Source organism: Anopheles ziemanni, chromosome 3, assembly GCF_943734765.1.
Source record: "Anopheles ziemanni chromosome 3, idAnoZiCoDA_A2_x.2, whole genome shotgun sequence".
Lineage (NCBI taxonomy): Eukaryota > Metazoa > Arthropoda > Insecta > Diptera > Culicidae > Anopheles > Anopheles ziemanni.
In genome coordinates, this window is record NC_080706.1 from 83,649,199 (window position 1) to 83,667,935 (window position 18,737).

At 45.7% G+C, this 18,737-nt stretch overlaps 3 protein-coding genes across 3 annotated transcripts; all 3 read right to left on the bottom strand.

The window, feature by feature from the left end:
* Positions 1 to 620: 620 nt before the first annotated feature.
* On the bottom strand, positions 621 to 6,257 carry LOC131289423 (serine/arginine repetitive matrix protein 1-like). Its single transcript, XM_058318675.1, has 6 exons — positions 6,244 to 6,257; positions 5,765 to 5,844; positions 4,012 to 5,673; positions 2,037 to 2,593; positions 1,822 to 1,965; positions 621 to 1,340 (listed from the first exon to the last, which is right to left on the bottom strand). Exons 1-6 carry the CDS (start codon positions 6,255 to 6,257, stop codon positions 645 to 647), a joined length of 3,153 nt encoding a protein of 1,050 aa, XP_058174658.1. The 3' UTR covers positions 621 to 644.
* A 251-nt stretch (positions 6,258 to 6,508) lies between these two features.
* Positions 6,509 to 8,567, bottom strand: LOC131287350 (phosphatidylinositol N-acetylglucosaminyltransferase subunit A). The gene is made up of 6 exons (XM_058316391.1): positions 8,471 to 8,567; positions 8,051 to 8,387; positions 7,849 to 7,966; positions 7,663 to 7,785; positions 6,963 to 7,602; positions 6,509 to 6,899 (listed from the first exon to the last, which is right to left on the bottom strand). Exons 1-6 carry the CDS (start codon positions 8,479 to 8,481, stop codon positions 6,692 to 6,694), a joined length of 1,437 nt encoding a protein of 478 aa, XP_058172374.1. The 5' UTR covers positions 8,482 to 8,567; the 3' UTR covers positions 6,509 to 6,691.
* A 4,787-nt stretch (positions 8,568 to 13,354) lies between these two features.
* On the bottom strand, positions 13,355 to 18,418 carry LOC131289155 (catenin delta-2). The gene is made up of 3 exons (XM_058318364.1): positions 16,236 to 18,418; positions 14,964 to 15,788; positions 13,355 to 14,884 (listed from the first exon to the last, which is right to left on the bottom strand). Exons 1-3 carry the CDS (start codon positions 18,289 to 18,291, stop codon positions 14,877 to 14,879), a joined length of 2,889 nt encoding a protein of 962 aa, XP_058174347.1. The 5' UTR covers positions 18,292 to 18,418; the 3' UTR covers positions 13,355 to 14,876.
* Between the last annotated feature and the right edge of the window lie 319 nt (positions 18,419 to 18,737).

An 18,737-nucleotide genomic window follows, 5' to 3' on the forward strand; every position in this document is an offset into this window, starting at 1 on the left:
ATAAGAAATTATAACATTGAAAAAAAGAAGTAGAAAAAAACTTCACTAAACAAAGCAGCGTTATCGCAAATGTCCCAAATCAGCGGTGTATAAAACAAATGGACAGTATGAGTTTGAACTAGACTAAAAAAAAAAAATATAATAACTTTTCCAAAATTAATTAGAAAAGCAGGCCTGAATGGACCATTCTTCGCACACATACTGTTCAGCCTACTTAAACGTAAATCTACTTTCAGCCTAAATTACTATACGATTAATGTGTGTTTGTTCTTTTGTTTGTGGAGGAGGAGGGATCGCTTATCCTTTTTTTCTCCCGTTAATTTTTCTTATACACTTTTCCGGCACTTCTTAACTCTGCGATTGGCCGCCTCGAATGGAGCGACATGGGGGAAGTGCCTGTTGCACCATGGCAATCAGATGAAGGGAAATAGTTTGCAAATCTTTCGCAAAGACATCTAAATCCAAATATTTTGTCAAACACACACGCGGCTCACTCAGCCATTTCCCGACAGTCGCAAGAACAACCTCCGTGGGAAAAAAAGCGTGTGGAGAGCAGGACAATGGTGGCGGTTGTGTACGACAAGTGAATATGTATGCATAGGTGTGTTTGTGTGTTGTGTGTGTCTGGATATGGAACAAGACGGTTAATTAGGCTTGACTAACCTTTCAATTTTACGTTTATCGGCTTCGTTGACGCCGATGCGCTTGTCCAGACGGTCGAAAATGCGTGACTTCTTGCCCTGCGACTGTTGCTGATGATGATGATGGTGGTAATGGTGGGATGTCGCTGCATTTTCCCGCTCCTTCTTCTCCGCCATCGGCTTCAGTACGATCCTGCGACTGCTTCCACCTCCGCTGATGGTGTTGTTGTTGCTGCTGCTGCTGCTGCTGCTAGTTCCGGTTACGGCGTTCCGTTCCCTCGAAATGCTGCCCGCTCCACCCGTGCCAGTCAGGCTGGACGAAGTCGCCGGTACCACGGCGGTCGGTGCACTTGTGGTGGTGACCTGGCTGGAGGAGGTCGTCACCTTCGGTCTCGTCGGCATCGGCTCCGGGGTCGGTTCCCGCAGGAGCAACTCCTCGAGTAGATCCAACTCGACGGCTTCCGAGTTGAGCTCGCTGTTTTTGCGCTGCCGGCTTCCCAACTCGTCGTCGTTAGAGTGGGGCTGCTCAACTTCCGCCGGCCGTGATCGACTGCTCGCGTTACTTTGTGAACGGTCGTCGGCCGGCTGGCGACGTGACTCCTCCGGTGCCGGTTCTGTTTTCTTTTTCAATATTATTTTCTTATCCGTCACGACCAGCGGCGTTAGCTTTGGCGGAGTGTTCTCCTGAGGTTTACTCTCCTGCAAAAACAAAAAATAAAATCCAACGGATCGCATAAGTATTGTAACGAAATATTGCTTTATCCGTAGGTAAATCCGTAAGTAAAAGTTCGTTAGTTTAAATGGCATTCTTAATCACATCCCATGACAGTAAGAAAATCAACAAATGACTGATATTTTATGGAAAAATCACTTCAACACACTATTCAGCAATGATTAGATATAATTTAGTGCGGCGTGTTTTTGCTAAAATATTCTTTTGCGCCTCCACAATCGCCAGAAGAGCAACTCATTACAACTAATAGGTCATTCCAACTAATTTACGTAGATGGTGTTGATTGTCAATTACTTTGAAAAGACTGTAAATGATTTCAAAGAAACAAGCATAACAAGCAATTGTTCAGGATAAGCCACTTAGAAATGTTTTTAGTCTTTGCATTACACTAATGAATCAACAAACTCAACCTGATGCTGATATTTTGGATTAGTTATAATAACTTACATTAGCCCGGTTCTTGAGCTTCTCTTCTGCTGCCCGCTTTCGGCGCATCTCTTTCTCGCGCAACATCTTTTCCCGTGTGGCTTTTTGCTTTTCAATCTCCATGCGGTAGGCCCTCGTTTCCGGGTCTTCGTCGTCGTCATGTCGCTGCAAATAAGATTAGGAAGCAACATTAGACCCAAGCCGTGTCAGGGGAAAACCTTTTCAAGTTCACTTACATCATGATTACCGCGATGGTTTTCTCCATAATCGCCACTCTTTCGGCGTTTCGGGTACCTGCTGTCATCGTCCCGGTCACGGCTGGCGTTGCGGCTGCGCGGAAAGTTTCTCCTTGGACGTCCCAGCTCCCGGTCCCGGCTTCCCGCCCGTTCCCGGTGGCGTCGCGGTGAATACTCTCGATCGCGCTCCCTATCACGGGATCTCGGTCTAAGCTCCCGTTCCCGCTCGCGTTCTCGAGACCGCTCGCGCGATCGTGGCCGTGGATCACGGTCCCGTTCGCGTTCCCGCTCACGCAGCTCTCGTTCACGTTCCCGCTCCCGGGAACGCTCGCGTTCACGCGAACGTGCTCGATCCCGCTCGCGCTCACGTTCGCGATCACGTTCACGATCGCGCTCCCGAGACGGTGACCGCTCGTGTCGGCGCTTTTCCACCTCGATCCGGTTCTTGTTAATAAACTCCTCCTGCTGCCGCAGCAGCTCGTCGTCGCTGACCACACGCGGGGGTCCGACGCTTGCCACAAACTGGGGGTTCAGAGCTGCGTCGCGCATAAGCTGATCTGCAATGTTTAGATTTGACAAAACCATTGATACCTGCATCCCAAAAACGAGGCCTAAACGCCTCGAGCCATTCGATCGGTAGCGTGCGTTCTTCTTCTTACATTACTATAATTGCGTCGTAACCATGGATAGGAAATGTTACCAAAAAATAAACTCACAAAATCAGAACAACACCATCCACAGCACAGCTGTCCAGGAAAAATAATTACATCCCCCAGCAACTGGAAACACCATTCCGAGACCAGCAGGTAAAAATACGGAAAACTTTGCATGAAAACGCCATAAATAAGTACCAATATACTCCATTTATAAACATTTCATTTCGTATTCGGTACAATAAACAAAAAAAAAAACAAATAACGATTTAACAATATACAACAATGATGTGCGTAGTAAAAACGTTTGTAAAAAGGGTATCTTACAGCTATACCTTACACTACATTACTAATGTTGCGCATAATACTGATCGTAAACATCGTTAACAAATATTAATATTCTATCATTTGTTTTGATCTTTTTTTTAACTCAGTCTGGTTCAGTTCAGTTCAGTAGTTAACTTTAGGTTTGTTGAGTATTTCACATAGGTTTCAATACCCGGAACGCTTTCGGGATTGAATCGGAATTACATTACTGTTGAGGAAAATACCACGCGACAAGACATTGATGTACGTGAGAAAACACTTTAGACAAATAGAAGAAATTGCGCTTATTCATTTCAGAGTATTATTTTCATTCGCTCGTAATTGATGTTAAACCCTGATGAATTCGTTTCGTCGTTAAGCCGGCCCAAGCACCATAAACGCAATATGAATTATATTTAACTTCAACTGCTTTTTTCCTTGATGCTCCTATACAATGTTAAACCAAAACACTTATCGTTTCGGTAATTGCTATCCACCTTGGAACTGTTAAAACGGCATCATTCATGAAACAGATCATGGATTTGATGATGCAGTACAATTTCTTCATGAAAATATCTTGTTGGTTCGTTTAAATTGTTTGACATTTCTCGTTTCTTTCTTTACGTGTAGTCTAGGCACATGAGACTTCTAAAGCTAACTTGTAGATTTTCGGGTTCGATCTAGGAACATGAAGAAGTGCATGAACACTCAAACTACCAAGCTTTGAAATATCCTAGCAAAGTGAATTGATTGTAAAATGATAAATAAAGTGTTACATTAGCATTGCTAAACTTGCAATTCACACGATTGATTATAAAGTAGAGAAAAGTATTACGATCCTATTTTTAGTTTTGTAAAAGAGCACGCTTGAATGGCATTTGTATTTAAACAAATATAGTATGAAAACAATTCGTATGATTGTGCAAGAATTTCATAAATCGACGACTTTGATACAGGATGACTCAAAAATGGTAGTTTGAGTGTAAAACTAACAAGACAAAGCTTCGTATACTCACTCTTAACCGCTTCGACGCCACCTTTAAAATTAGGGTTGATGAGAACTTTTTGCGGGAAAGCAGCAACGGCGGCCGGCGTCTGGATAATGACCTTGTTCGTTGCACTCGCTGCACTTCCACCTCCGACGGTCATGGGATCGAACGTACCGGAAAGTAGCGACTGTGGGGCCCCGCCAGCGTTCGTCGATGCAGCGAGGGAGCCCACCGATTGCGGAGGAACTCCTGGTCCAGTCGCGGGAGCATACGGTCCGTTCGGGCCTGCAGCAATCCCAGGAGCACCCTGTACTGGTCCAGTGCTTCCTCCGCCGGCCGGTCCATTTGGTGGTCCATTCGAGCGAAACATCTGTGGCCCATTCGCTCCACCACCCCCAAGCGGGTGCTGACGCATTCCACCTGCCTCGAAGCCATGGTGTTCGCCGGGTCGCATCGACCGAACCATATCATATCGCGGGTGGCCCCGTGGCGGGAAACCACGGTGAGGTCCTAGCATTCCCATACCCTGCGGCATGTGTCCCGGCGGACCAACCACTCCCGGGTGCATGCCAGGACCTGGATGTTGCTGAAAGTTCATTCGTCCAGGCATACCACGGAATGGATTCATGTCGCCGGGAAAGTTGGGACGAACGGGAAACCGTGGCCTATGGACACCCTGCCGGAAATCCATCCGTGCACCAGGATGTTGCAGCGGGCCACCGAAGCTATTCGGACCTTGCAGACCGAGAAGACTGGGAGCGCCCATACCGGAATGTGGTGGTTGTTGCTGCTGCGGAGGCAAGAGCGGATGCTTCATGCCCGGCTTGCCGTATTGTCCCGGCCCGCGGTTCATGCCCGTTCCAGGTGGACCATGCTGGTGTTGCTGGCCTTGCGACGACATTGGGTGCCGCATGTCGCCCTTGGTCTCATTCTTCCAGCCACGCTTTTCACTCGACTCATCCGTATCGTACGAGGGATCGAGCTCCTGGGTGCTCGTGTAAGAATCCAACACATCCTCCGTGGACGTGGTATCACACTGTTGGCTGGCGGCGATAGTGCTCCGACTCGAACGTTGTGTTCCACCGCTCGAAGTCATCGGGGACGTAGTGTCGCTCTCCGCCTTGGAACGTAGCGGTGATGCGTAGATGGTGGAAGCGTTCGGACCATCTTCCCGCGAGAGATGAGACGGTCTCTGTGGCTGACTCTGGTTCGAATCGGTCACAGATACGTTCACTTCCTGGCTGTTTAAAATAATCGCACCACTCGCAGTTGTTTCAAGTTCAGCCTCGGTCGTCGAAGGCATCGTCGTTTCTACGCAACTCGCATCCACATCTCGTTCCACTGCCGTGGCTTGGCTAGTTTGTTTAACATTGCTCGCAACGTTATTTTCAACGTGTGGCTGACTCTGTTCAACAGAAGGATTAGCATCAACCACCGCCGCCGCTTGGGCGTGTGTTTCACGAACGGTTTCACTAGTATTGTTCACCGCAGGCTCAGCGTGTTGTTGTTCCTTTGTGTCTGTGTGCCGGCGCACAAGCTCGCCCGATTTCCGGTCATCTTTTCGATGCGGCTCGCTACTGCCGGCATTAGACTGTTCACTTTCTTTAGTTGCGAGCTGTTTGCTCACCCACTCTTCCGTTTCGCTCAGCAGAAACTCCTCGTCCTGCTGGTCCAGTTTGATGCCACCCTCTGCGAGGTTTGCATGAAACGAAAATACATCATAAAACACAATGCCGACAAAGTGACAGGGAAAATATCGATTGATGGTATATCCTCTTACCTTCATCGGACAGCAAAAGCTCATCCTCGTTAAGGATGACAGGATCGTCATTGCCCAAGTCATAGGTAAGTAAATCCTCACTGTAGGTGCGGAGCGACGGGAAGGGAGAAAAAGTAAACAAAAAATATTATTCATTCATTCAACTTATATACACTAGTAGACAGAAACCCAGTATTTTCATGCACATCAATTTCACAATGCGGTCCTTGATGGGTGAACAAAATAAAGCCACAAAAACTTCACCGAAGCCGAATAGGACGGCTTCTTTACGAACACCATGTGTACCAGACGGGGAAAAAGAAGCCACTTTTAGAATCGAGTTTTAACCGTGCCACCACAGATCAATCCATACACTTTTACTTCCATCGTGCGCACCATTGGCCATAGTTGATGGTGGCGATACGATTGAATGGTGAAAATTTGGCAAAACTATGAAAATAGTGGTTTAATTGCAGGAAAAAATTCACCCTCAAACTTACTTCGTTTCCGACATTTTTAGTCACATAGATGTTTTGACAGCTGCTGTCAGCTTGCTTGCCCAAGCGTACCAAGGAGACACAGAACGAGGTAACTTCTACGTATTTTGACAGTTGGCACCATTTCGACATTTTGAATACCTGTCGAAAAATATACGTTATTTCAACGAATGTTCGTAACGGCGTCGTAGATTCATGGGCATGTAATAAGAATCATAAAAAAATGAAACACGCAGTATCTAATCACTTACGATTAATGTATTTCGCATGGAAGTAAAATAGTATTTTATGATTATCTAGCTTAATACAGTTTGTCCATGACGGCAGCAAAAATTTGCCAAAATAATTTTCTCACAAAACAAAATAATTCCTCCACAAGACATTTGTGCGTATTGTTCTGGCCCTCCCATTTCCTGCACTATTCATCCACAGAGCAGAGGGCCGCCTGGCGTCAGGAAAATTTTTCTCGTTTCCTTCGAACCGTCGAGGCCACGTTGTCGCTTAGTTGGCGCGACTGCACGGAGTCAGTGTTGAGGAACGGATTTTCCGGGCAGCACAAATCAATGTACTTCCTCGGAACGAACCAGTCCAAAAAGCGTAATATTAGATGGCACAACGAGATGACTAGTACAAAGGGCCACACGCCACTTCGCAGGCAGCTGCAAAAATAAAGTAAATCGTTACGGAGATAAATTATAGAATAACCCTGACTAAAACCTTACTTTTTCATCATTAAATCCAATGAGCTGGGGGCCTCCCGTAAAGCTGTTTTGTAAACCTTCTCCGTACGTTCAGTAACGTTGTTCCAGTTGTACAGATTGGCCACGATTTGGTTGCGCTCGAAGGCACACATCCCCGAGTAGGTCGTTTTCGAGGGCGTTGGTGTGAGACCGTCGATGGACCCGTTCATGTATCTGCTACTAGTGATTTGCTTCTTTTCCATCTCCCGTGCAATGGCCTCCCGAAGCCCCCGGTACACAGAATCTACCGTTGGCTCGGTGAGGATGATCAGGCTAGAAGGAAGCACCTCCGGAATGCCACCAACTCGGGTCGACACAACCTGCAAACCGCAGGCTGCGGCCTCTACTATCGCCATGCAGTACGCTTCCGTCAGGGAGGTGTTGAGAAAAATGTGCCCCTGTACCAGCACGTCCCGCACTTTGGCGTGCTCCAGCGCACCGAGCATTACGACCCGATCTTGTATGTTGTTACGTTCCCGGATTTCCTCCAGCAGCGCTCGCTTGGGTCCATCACCACCGATGATAAAGTGCACGTTTGGGAGATGCTTTAGTTTTGGAAGAATGCCGGCCAGTAAGTCAATGCCTTTTCGATACACTAGGCGTGAAACCACAACCACATTAACTAAAAAAAGAATCAGATTAAAGTTATGTTTTAAGCAAACCTGAAATGCAGAGACATTACTTGTTTCATCATCATTCGGCCTACGACATGGGTTTGGCGTAAAGTATGTCGTATCGACTGCATTTGGTATCACGGAGACTTTATCCTGGTGGACCTTTGCACGAAGTACGGTGTTTTCTTTACCTGCAAAGACAATTGGTTACTTCAATCAGTCAGTCTCTAGAATACCTCACAACCAGATCTTACCCGTGTGGGACACGCAAATACAGTGGTTGCAATTGGCGAGAGAAATTTCCAAAAACTTGTTGGTTACCACGGCCGATAGGTCAGCAAATCCGAATAAACTGTGGTCGGTAAATACGGACTGGAATGGAGGTGAATGGTACATCCCGGCTATGATGTTATAGTTTGCTTCGAGTAGAAGATAACGACGGTACGGTTTACCTACCCTCAAACCTAGTAATTGTGCCACGTTCATAGTTTCATGTGCTAGCGTGCTGAATGCCGAATGTCCGTGTACGATCTCGATCTGTTCTCGCAGCAGGATGTACCGTATGAGGGGAACGTTGCAGATCATCGTTGGCAGCACCACCTGATTGTAGAACACTTTGATTGGAATGTAGTACACTTTTAGCCCATTGGTCATGTACCGGATACCCTTGCGGTCGCCGTACGAGTGGGTTACGATAATCACTTTATGTCCACGGGCCAGCAGGCACTGGGACAGGTTGAAAATATGCTCTTCAACTCCACCCATGTTTGGGTAAAAAAAGTCCGATGCCATGCTGAGGAGATAAAATAAACACAATCACCCCGGTTAAAGTAGTAAATAACTGCTTGGCCTACCAATTTGCTCAATTTTACTTACCATATTCTCATAGTTGTTTCATATACTCTTTTATCCGGTCAGCAACCATCCAAAATATCCTTCGCAAAAGTATCGTGTTCAGTGGTGTTTATGTTTTGTTTTTATCTTCATGTTTTTTTCTTTTCGCGCTTTGACAGAACTGGCAGTAATTGCACACTAGATTAAACACTCTTGTAAGTGGACAAAATTATTTTTTAAAACCATAGTCGTGGTTTGAAATGCAATTTCAACCATATTCTTTAATAATAATAAAAAACCCATAAAATGTTATAAATCATTTACCTTTAAGATGCTTGATGAGGTTTTCATTGGCAGAGTTAAAATAACAAAAAAAATAATGAAGTAACAAATAGGCCTATTTGCCGTTGGTATTTATGCTACTTTACAAAACAAAAGATATACTTTGGTGAGGCGACAATACACGTTTCCTAAAACAAAGGCCAGATAAGCGATCCGTAAATTTATATATTTTGGGACAATATGATATAAAACTGCTGTAAATTAATGTTTTTAAAGTACTTGTATCCACGTGATGTTTATTAACAGTGGCATATAATTTTATGCATATTAAAACATGGTTAAATCTTATTCCAATTTTCTCGCCGAACAGGAAAACCAGTGGGCCGACCGGACTTTACTAACCCGTGCATTGTGTTCGAGCCATTGAGTTACCGCAAAAAAAAATGCTTCGAAAGTTAACAACCATAGTTTACATTCGGGGATCCGCGACAGTCGAGCGGTGACGCCGGTTAGAACATCAGCCCATGAGCCCCGGGGCTCACCACCTCGACGGCGTGGGTTCGAATCCCAACCGAGACCGCAGACCCCATGGAAACAAGTCTCGTAACCCCTTAACGGGCAGGCATGACCAAGAGGACGTTACGCCAAATAGAAGAAGAAGAAGAAGAAGAAGAAGAAGTTTACACTACAATAAGTATCTGTGTATTTAATACTGTACTGGTTCGAATCCCGACTGAGACCGGACCCTCCCCTGTATGAGAGGACTGACTGTTCACGTACAACAGGGAAACAAGTCTCATAAGCCCTTAACGGGCAGGCATGACCAAGAGGTCGTTACGCCGAACGCCGTTAAAAAATGTTATACTCAAAATTGTAAAACAAATTAGATTTGATTTCCCATTATCTTCTTCCTTGGCTTGAATATCGTTCACGTTCGGCCACATTTACCCCGTGAAGCCCACATTTACCATACTTACCCTTGATTTGTGAATATTTTTCAATACGGGTCTAATTGTAAGCCTGATGTTATTTTTTTATTTGAATATCAATAATTTATTTTTATTGCATTTTCAAAAAAAAAACTCGTTTCCCTTTATGTTTACTCGTGGTTTTAAAATATACCTTTTTGTTGTTTTACTTGCGTTTTCTGCAGCAGGAGATTTTCTAGCAAAACGGACATTTTCATTTCCTTAGTTGTTTTTTTTTGTCGGTCTCTACTGTGTCTTTTCATTGATTTCCTTCTTCTCGTGCGTAACCCGTGCGAGCTGCGAGCGTGAACCCTTAGGGCAGTTGGACAACCGTCAGCACGGTGCCAGCCCATTCGATAAGTGCGAAAATGATATTTCGTTCACTGTTTCTTCCCGTTATTTGCTGTCCTACCGCACACCGCTTCAATGTCGTATGACTTAAGAGAAATAAATCTAAAATATGTATATTTATATATTACCTAACCGGAAATAGAAGAGGAAACAAAATAAAATAAACAGATTTATACGTACAGACATGTATATATAATATATAACACTACACCTCAATACAATCCATCTAACGGAAGAGAATAAAAACGAACGATAAAAAAAGGAAGAGATAATTGTACCACGGAGCTTGCGACCATCCCGACGATTTAGTATAATAAGTAAGTTTAGATGGAATTACAATAATTCAGCTACACATGTTGCACTGTCTTCGCATCCGATTCGCATCCGCATTTACCCTGTGGTGTGCTATCGTATTTATCCCGTCACTTCTCTTCCACATCACTCCACTACCTTGCCCGGCGTTACTACAATGTTCCGTCAATACTCATGATTACATGCTCACGACATTATTAATGCTTTTTTCTTCCTTAGAGTGTTTGTATGTGCTTGTTTGAAACAGCTCATAAGAGAAATGATTTCCATCACTCAATTGCAATTCTTCACCATCTAACATCTGCTTGGATCATCCCACAGCTTGTGTACTTCCTTCTGTTTATTTAATATTCTAGCGTACTTTTCTGTCCTGCTACCGGATAGCTGCTCAATTTGCTATTATAACGGAACCTAGAAAAATAATTTTGGAGTACAAAATCAATCGAGCAACATGCACTATTAACATTCATTATGGGCGCTTTTTCCTATCAACAAAGCACATTCGACCCCCCTCCCCCACCTCCCGTCATCCTTCTTTGTTTAATTCCAAAAGTAAAAAGGACTTGAAAACAGGAACAACATACGGGCTATACAACTTGACTATCCGTTCCACGGTACTGTGTGTCCCCACGTCATATCTTCTATTACCCGCGCTCTCTATGGTTCGCCAATGCATGATCTACCTTTGTTTCTGTCAACATTTTTTTGGAAACGAAAACCAGAACCAGGCAAGTCACTATCAACTGTCCTTCTCTCTGGGCAGGATTGTTTCATGTGTTTTCTGGTGCATCGTCCGCCCGCTCCAAAATGGCCGACCGTTGAGGGTATCAACCACCAGGACAAGCTCTTCGAGAGACGGAACTGGTCTACGTTAGGAGTTTTGTGGTGGTCTATGTGTCTCTGTGCGTGCGTGGGACCACGTCCTCGTCCACGCGGAGGAGAACGTACGTCTTTATGGCAACATGTTCCTTCTTCTAGCTTTTCTATCGGTTACCCAAACGGCCGAAGCTTAGCGTCAGTGCCCGAGGGCGTTTTGTTTCATTGTTCCGTGGCCCTTGTTATTATTTTCTAGCGAGTGTTGCATGATCGTGTATATTTATATGATAAAATTGACCATAAAATCGTGTTATTTATCAATGAAGATTCATTCGTACTGTTCGTGTGTTGCCTCGGTTCCGGGCGACCACGTGCTACCCCTCATCCTTCGCGTGGTTCCTCGTGTTCAGCGTAGTCATTGTAGTGTTGTATTATTTCTGTTCGAATCTCTCTCGTACCTGGTTTTCATGGTGTAAATGACTGCTTTCAATTAGTTGTGTTATTTGTATACTCCTAGTCTAGCTTTTGTTCTAAGTCTTCTATCCTTTCCTATGTTTTTGCCAGTTTGCTGCCCTTTACTTTTTCCAACACTCGTTTCGTAATGCTACGCTTCTAGCGTTTTTCACGATCCACCAATGTTTGAGTTCAATATTCCTTGCCGGCTAACTTGTGGGTTGTACAGTCACACATACGCACGCACACAGACACACGCTCCTTCACACATACACTCAAGCAAACACACACGCACACACACAATCGCACTGTTCAAACGGTACGATATTTTCGTTTGTTTTGAGTTTGAGAATTTTATAATAACATTCTACATTCAGATTCACGATTCAATTGAGAAGGAGCGAAGAAATCGTTCGAAAGAAGTTTCATTTCCATTTGCAATTCTTTATCCCTTGTTTTGCTGTTGAATATTTGGTTTGTTTGATAGATTTCCCGCAAACCTGCTTGCCTGCTCAATTTCCATGCCTTTTTCCGTATGTTATCGAGGCGTTATTGTGTTTGTGTAAATGGGTTATAGAAAAGGAAAACAATAAAACGGTTGAGTGATTCAGAGTGGTTAACGTGCGGTATATTGAATTATGTTCGTGATTGCTAAACAGTCCCAGGGAAAGAGACCGCTAAAATTCAGTTTTCCCTTTTGCTTGTTTTGTTTAATAATGTTTCCTATTGTTAAATTTGGTATATGTCCTACTAGTTTTATCCTACGTTTCATGCTTTTTTATGTTTTTTTGTTTTCTTTTGTTCTGTTACCCTTTTTTAGCAGTTTGAATTATTCGTACATGTTCATTTTTTGTTGTTGTTTGTTTTTCTTCTCTCTACCATGTCGTCTTTGAGCTAGTATAGTTTTTTGTGTTTATCTTGTGTGTCCTTTCCTTCTGTCCTCTAGTTCCACTATCGATGCGAGCGAGGATTAAAAATGGATTGTTGTATATATTTATATTTATGTATAATTATTATATGAGTGTATGAAATTTTGCTCTACCTCGGGCCAGTTGCTACTTCGCAGTGCACTGCGCGGTCGAAGTATGCTGATGGCATTTTTTTAAACTGTACGTACACAAACTCTGTTCCCATGGATTCACACAATTCGCATTCCCGTTTTGCAAAGCTTTTTCCGATTTTTGCTGAGTCATCATGTTTTGAAACTTTGTTCAATTTAATGGTGTTGCACGTGCTACTCTCGTCAGCATTTACCGTTTTACATGCTTTTTAGTTTTACCCTTTTTTGCGGTCGAGATCTGGTATGGAATATGGAGCATGGTTTTTATCTCTACTAGAAAATGAATTCCCCTTTTGCTGCAATGCGTGAAGTAATTATAAATATGCATTCGTGAATAACATTGATCATTGTTTTCCGCTAAGATGTGTGTATAAATGACTTGTTACGGTATTATTTTGTTGTTTATATTCCACTGTCGTCCTAGGTCGTAATTTTCGTTCTGGTTCCAATTTCAACCACGCTTGCACTTTTTTCCTCCCTTACTTTCGTTTTTTTATACTCCTCTTACCACCTGGCCAGCAATCTATGTACTTTTAAGTCTTTGAGCAAAACGGAAAACCTGTTATAAACTGATAATTTGGTATGTTGCTTATACGAAATCCGATTCCTATTCCAAACTTGTGGTTTGAATGTTGCCAAATCTGATGCTTGCAGCTGGTTCTCTTATTTAAGGTTCGTTTTTTGCCGGCAAGGCTAAGGTAATGACGATCGTATGCGTTTTTAAAGTTACTGCAAATACTTGCACTATTCCTTTTTATAACCTTTGCTGAAAGAATTTTATATCAGTTTTAATTTCGAGCCGTGGATAAGAAAAACAAACAGTAAATATATTTCCATCATGGTCATGGCTTTTGGAAGCGCAACGCAACTGCACAAAACTGTTTTGCTAGGAATAGAAATAACAGAAAACATATGGTAGATGAAGGTAGTGAATAGTGGAGCATGAATCGAATATGAAGGCTAGAGAGTTTTCCACGTTTGCTAAATTCTTCTTTTATACTACAAGCAGCTCGCAACCATTTCTTATATCACAATCTTTCCACATCGGGGTAGGATATTATATTTACCGCACTTCTTTTTTTAAATATCTGTCCTTTAAAATTGAAACAAACCGCGATCGGTGAACTATACTTGAAGTACTTCAAAGAGAATTTTTAGTTCCATGGCATGCTTGGACTTTCTAAGCTACTAATACTTGCAGACGAGGAACAGTTTTACTGGTCTGCTGGCTGGATATCTTTGTTTTTCTTTAAGTTCTATTTCTGTGTAAGACAAGTGGTTTGCTGAGTAATTAGTTTCAGAAGATTTAACAACAAAGGAGAGTGAAGTGAGGACGAAGAGAAAGATATTTTTAGTTTTGTCCAATATGAAAAAAAAACTGTTAACATTCCTTGCAAAAACCCCAGTTAAGAAAAAGTAAAATGCACTACAGTTTTGCAGCACCTTCGAAAAGATTGGCGAAAACAAAGAAGCACCAGAACCCGCACCAAATATGCAGGTACATTCATTGTCATGCACGGCTTGCTTTGCGTATTCTCACATACCTGATGCTACCTCAGAGCCTAATCCGACTACATCCATGCGAAGGGAACCAGGTATGAATATTTGAGATGGAAACATTTTACCAAAGGATTCATTTATCGCTTACTGTACTTTGATGTTTACTCGTACACTGTTCCTAACCCCCTTGGCCTCTGGTTTAGCTAACAACTATCTACGAATGTGTGACGTACTTTTTCAGCCATTATTTTTGAGAGTAATATTGAAGAAACATTCGAGTAGGATTTTGCCCTGAATTCACGCGTGTGAGTATGTGTGTGTGGGTGTGTGTATATGTGAGTGCGGAAGAGATTTGAGTTTGGAAGCCAGTGGTGCATTGAACAGAAAGAAATACTACTACTAGCCAAATCCAATCGGTAACCTCTCCCCCCGTATTGTCTGGGGGCGATAAAGGAGCCTGCAGGCCCGCGGCCATATCGCCGCGCGTGTCGTGTGCTCTCGGAATCGAGCTGATGAGTCGTCGGAACACTTTTGCAAACATTTTCACAAACTCGACCAGGTGGCATCATCATTATCATTGTTTAGCATGAATGTTGTCAACTATCCATTCCTTCTCTTGTTTTTTCTTCTGCTATTTCTCTTGCAAGCTGTGTCAAGAAGTCACAATGGAGCGCTATCCAGTCCTATCGGTTGCCGGCGAATTCGTTCATCTCCCTAAAATAAACAAAAAAAAAATCCACTTAAACAAACCCTATCAAAAGCCACGAGCCCTTCGCAAGGACGTTCGACTCACCCATCTTGATCGTGCCGTCACCGGGCGGCAATGACATCGCCTGCCCACCATTGTTTGCCGACGAGGACGCCTGCTGGCGCTTCATGGTGCGATCTTCGTACCTGGTGCCGCTCTGCGACGCCATCGGACGGTTCAGTGTGTTGTTGGGCGAGTTGGGCGAGTTGTCACTGTAGCTGCTGCCGCCGCCACCGCCGCCGTTGCTGCTGTTGAGGTTGCGTGACGCGATCGTCTTCGTCACGAAGTCCTGCTCCTTCCAGCCGTGCTTCTTGTATACATCGCGCAGATCCTGATGCTGCCACATGGTGAACAGTAGCTGGCTGGCAAACTTAAGCACGCGCGGCGTATATTTGAGCTTCTGGCGCGACATGTTCATCAGCCGCTCGACACCGCCCGCGTCCAACAGTGAACGTGCGAATTCGGCGTTCTTCTTGATGACTTCGTTCAGGGTGGCCAGCACGGCCGCTATCGTGTCGTCGGACGTGCCCTGGTCGCACTGCGGATTGCCAGACGGAAGCTTCTGCACCAGGTCGCGCATCGCGTACTTGCCGATCAGCTCCTTGTTTCTTTGGTCGATAGCTAGATTTCGGAGGGCGGTCGCTACCGCGCACACCACCCGGTCCACCTCCATGCGCAGCAGCTCCACCAGGATCGGCAGGCCCTTCTCCTTGCGCACCGTCGCCCGGATCTCTATGCTCGGCTGCCAGTAGCAGGCGGCCAGATTCTGCAGTGCGCCCGCCGCCGCCTCGAGCGTCTCCGGGTTCGAACAGCTCTGCAGTAAGGCAAGATAAGAATGTACAACGTCCGGTTGCCACAGCTGCTCAGCTCCTGTAACATGAAACAGACCAAACATTAATATCAGTTGTTGAGGAATTCATCGGTTAAAAAACCATGGAATCTTTATCTTTATTTAACCATGGAGGTAGAATGATTGCAACAATATAAGTAATAAAATAAATTGGTTTCGCAAAAGGAAATTACGTATACCCTTTGAAAATACGTATAATTTAAGTAGAAAAAATTTTCGTACATGGTCAACTTTAGCATTCTTCAAGTATTTCTCACCATTTAGTAATGAATTTAGAGGACAACAATATCCAATATAAAAGTACTGTGGCGCATTGCTTTGCATAGAAGCTATCCAATAGATGTAATAAAGAGTTCAGTTTTCAGTCAGCTCATCTTCGTACTACACGTCTTTTCATACGCGCCAACAGTACCAAATCGTGTATAGGACTTTTTATTTATAAAGTTTACTGTCAAAGAAATACCTACCTTTGTAATGGGCAGTATTTTTGTAAGCCATCCGCGCCGGATCACCGTTCGAACTCGAGTGGTCTTTGTCCGCGGCCGCCTGCTGCTGTGCAGCAGCTGCAGCTGCCTGCTGCTCTTTCTTCTTTTTACTCGCCCCAAAGCAGCCTAAGTTTTCGCCCTTGGACGAAGCGGCACTGACGATTGCGCCACCACCGCCGCCGCCACCGCCGACGCTACCATCGGCGGAACTGTGGTGCGGGATCGGGTTCTTGTCGTAGTTCGGATCCTCCACCTCCTGGCACCGGTAGGAAAGGTTGCGCAAGATGCAGACGCAATTCTCCACGATCTTGTTACCAATGTTCGACTTCTCGATCGCTATCCGGATGACGTACAGTAGCGAATCGACGAGGCCTTCGCACTCGCGCAGCTTTTTCCGCGCATACTCCCCGGCCGAGCTGACGTTGCGCAGGATGCCGGACGCGTTGCGGAACACCGTGCTCCAGCATGTTTCGCCCGGATTCGCCGGATCCCAGCCGGAATGAGGAATGATGATGTACGACACGATCACCACCACCGCGTCGTCGATGATGAATCGCTTTAGGTCCTCGCAGGACGACATATTCCAGATGATGCCGGTCACCAACTCTTTGATGTCGGATTCGGCCGTCCGGCGCAGCAGGTGGATCAGTGCCTGGATGCCGCCGGCCGCATTAATTGCACGTTTGTTCTCGTCGTTCTGCCGCCCGTACGACAGGTTCCGCAGTGCACCGCACGCGTTACGAAACACGTCAGTGTTCTCGTGCCCGAGCAGCTTGACCAGCGGCGGGATACCACCGAGTGTCCGCGTCCGCTGCTTGTTTGGATCGTCCATGTAGCACAGGTGCTGCAGGTAGGCGGCCGCATTCGCCTTGATCGCATTGTTCGGATGGCTCAGGAAGCCGATCACCTCGGTGAGATTCGGATCGCGCCACTTCATCTGACGCTGCTCGTCCAGATCGAGCATGCCGCCCGCTCCACCACTGCCCTCGCCAGGTCCATTGGCAACTCCCGCTCCTCCCCGGCCACCACCCCCACCGGGTGATGTGATGATGTGCTGGAGAAACACGTGATTATGTATCTGCAGGTTCGACATCTGCTGGTGCAGATCGTCATCGCCGCCATCGTAGTAGCACGATCCGTCCGGTGCCATCACACTCCCACCTCCTCCCGCTCCCCGTTGCTGTCCAGTGGCTGCCTCATAAGCGAGCTGCTGTTTGGTGGCGTACGTCGGCTCCACCACGCCACCGACTCCGTTCGGATCCATATGCGAGCTGATCGTACCGTAGGGTGGCGTCGAAACGTATCCGTACACCATGGCCGACGGGTTGTCCGGATAGAGCCGGTCCACGGGTCCACCGGGTGACGGTGCAATCACGTACTCGCCCATCTCGTCGTACTGGCCCTGCAGGTAGCCACCCGGGCCCGCCGCTAGCAGGTTCGCCGAAGGGTTGCCCAGCTGCGCCACACCCATCGGCATCGGGATGGATGATTCACTGTTCTCGCTCGACGTGTGCGGTGTGTTCGAGCGGTCGTTCATCTGATAGTCACCGAGATACGACTGCGCGTGATGACCCGGATGGTGCGTCGGCTGTCCCAGATCATATCCGGTGTCCGTGTACTGCGCGTAGTGTTCATAGTCCTGGTAGTGGCCTTGACCACCCGCCATACTCCCTCCTGGTCCTCCGCCGCCGCCACCACCACCACCGCCTGCTCCGATGCCACCACCCAGCACCTTTCCACCGGGCTGCAGGTGGGACTGAGGCGCACCGCCCACCAGCTGCTCCGGTTGGTCCATGTGGTTAAAGTTCAAGTACTGCGTCCGGGTGGTGTACATCCCCATCGGCATCGACACGTAGTCGATCGGTTGACCGTCGGTTCCCATGTCTAGAGGCATTGCTACATAGTCGAACGGTTGTCCACCATCCGGTCCCAACTGTTTCACCTCGCGGACGACCTTTGTGATGGTCGTGATCTGCTGCGTCGTTTGCTGCTGGTTGTGTTGTTGTGCTCGGGCAATTAGATCATCCTCACTATGCATTGATGGTGGTTATATTCCTGCTCGTCCTTGTCCGTTCTGGTAGGGGTTCTTGCTTAAAAACGCCAGTTTAGATTCGTTGGTGTGTGTTCTCTCACGGCACTGCGAGTGACGGCCTTGACGGATTGTTTGCACGAGTCGTTAGCGTTACGGTAAGACTAAAAGCAGAAAAAGATAAACCAGATTAGTTAAAATATGTTCATTAACGTGTCTTTACGGCTTTACATATGTATGTTAATCGCATATGAATTAACGGCTGACAGAGAAAACAGTATAAAACAAATCATGACTGAACATGTCCTTACGATTTCCCTAATGTAAAATTCATTGCAACAAAACGATTGCAGCTGGAGTTGGGAGCACATTCAACTAAATTTCTTTACACATTCTACTTTGAAATAGAATTACAGATGCTTTAAAAATATCAAGCCACGATTTTTACCGTAAAA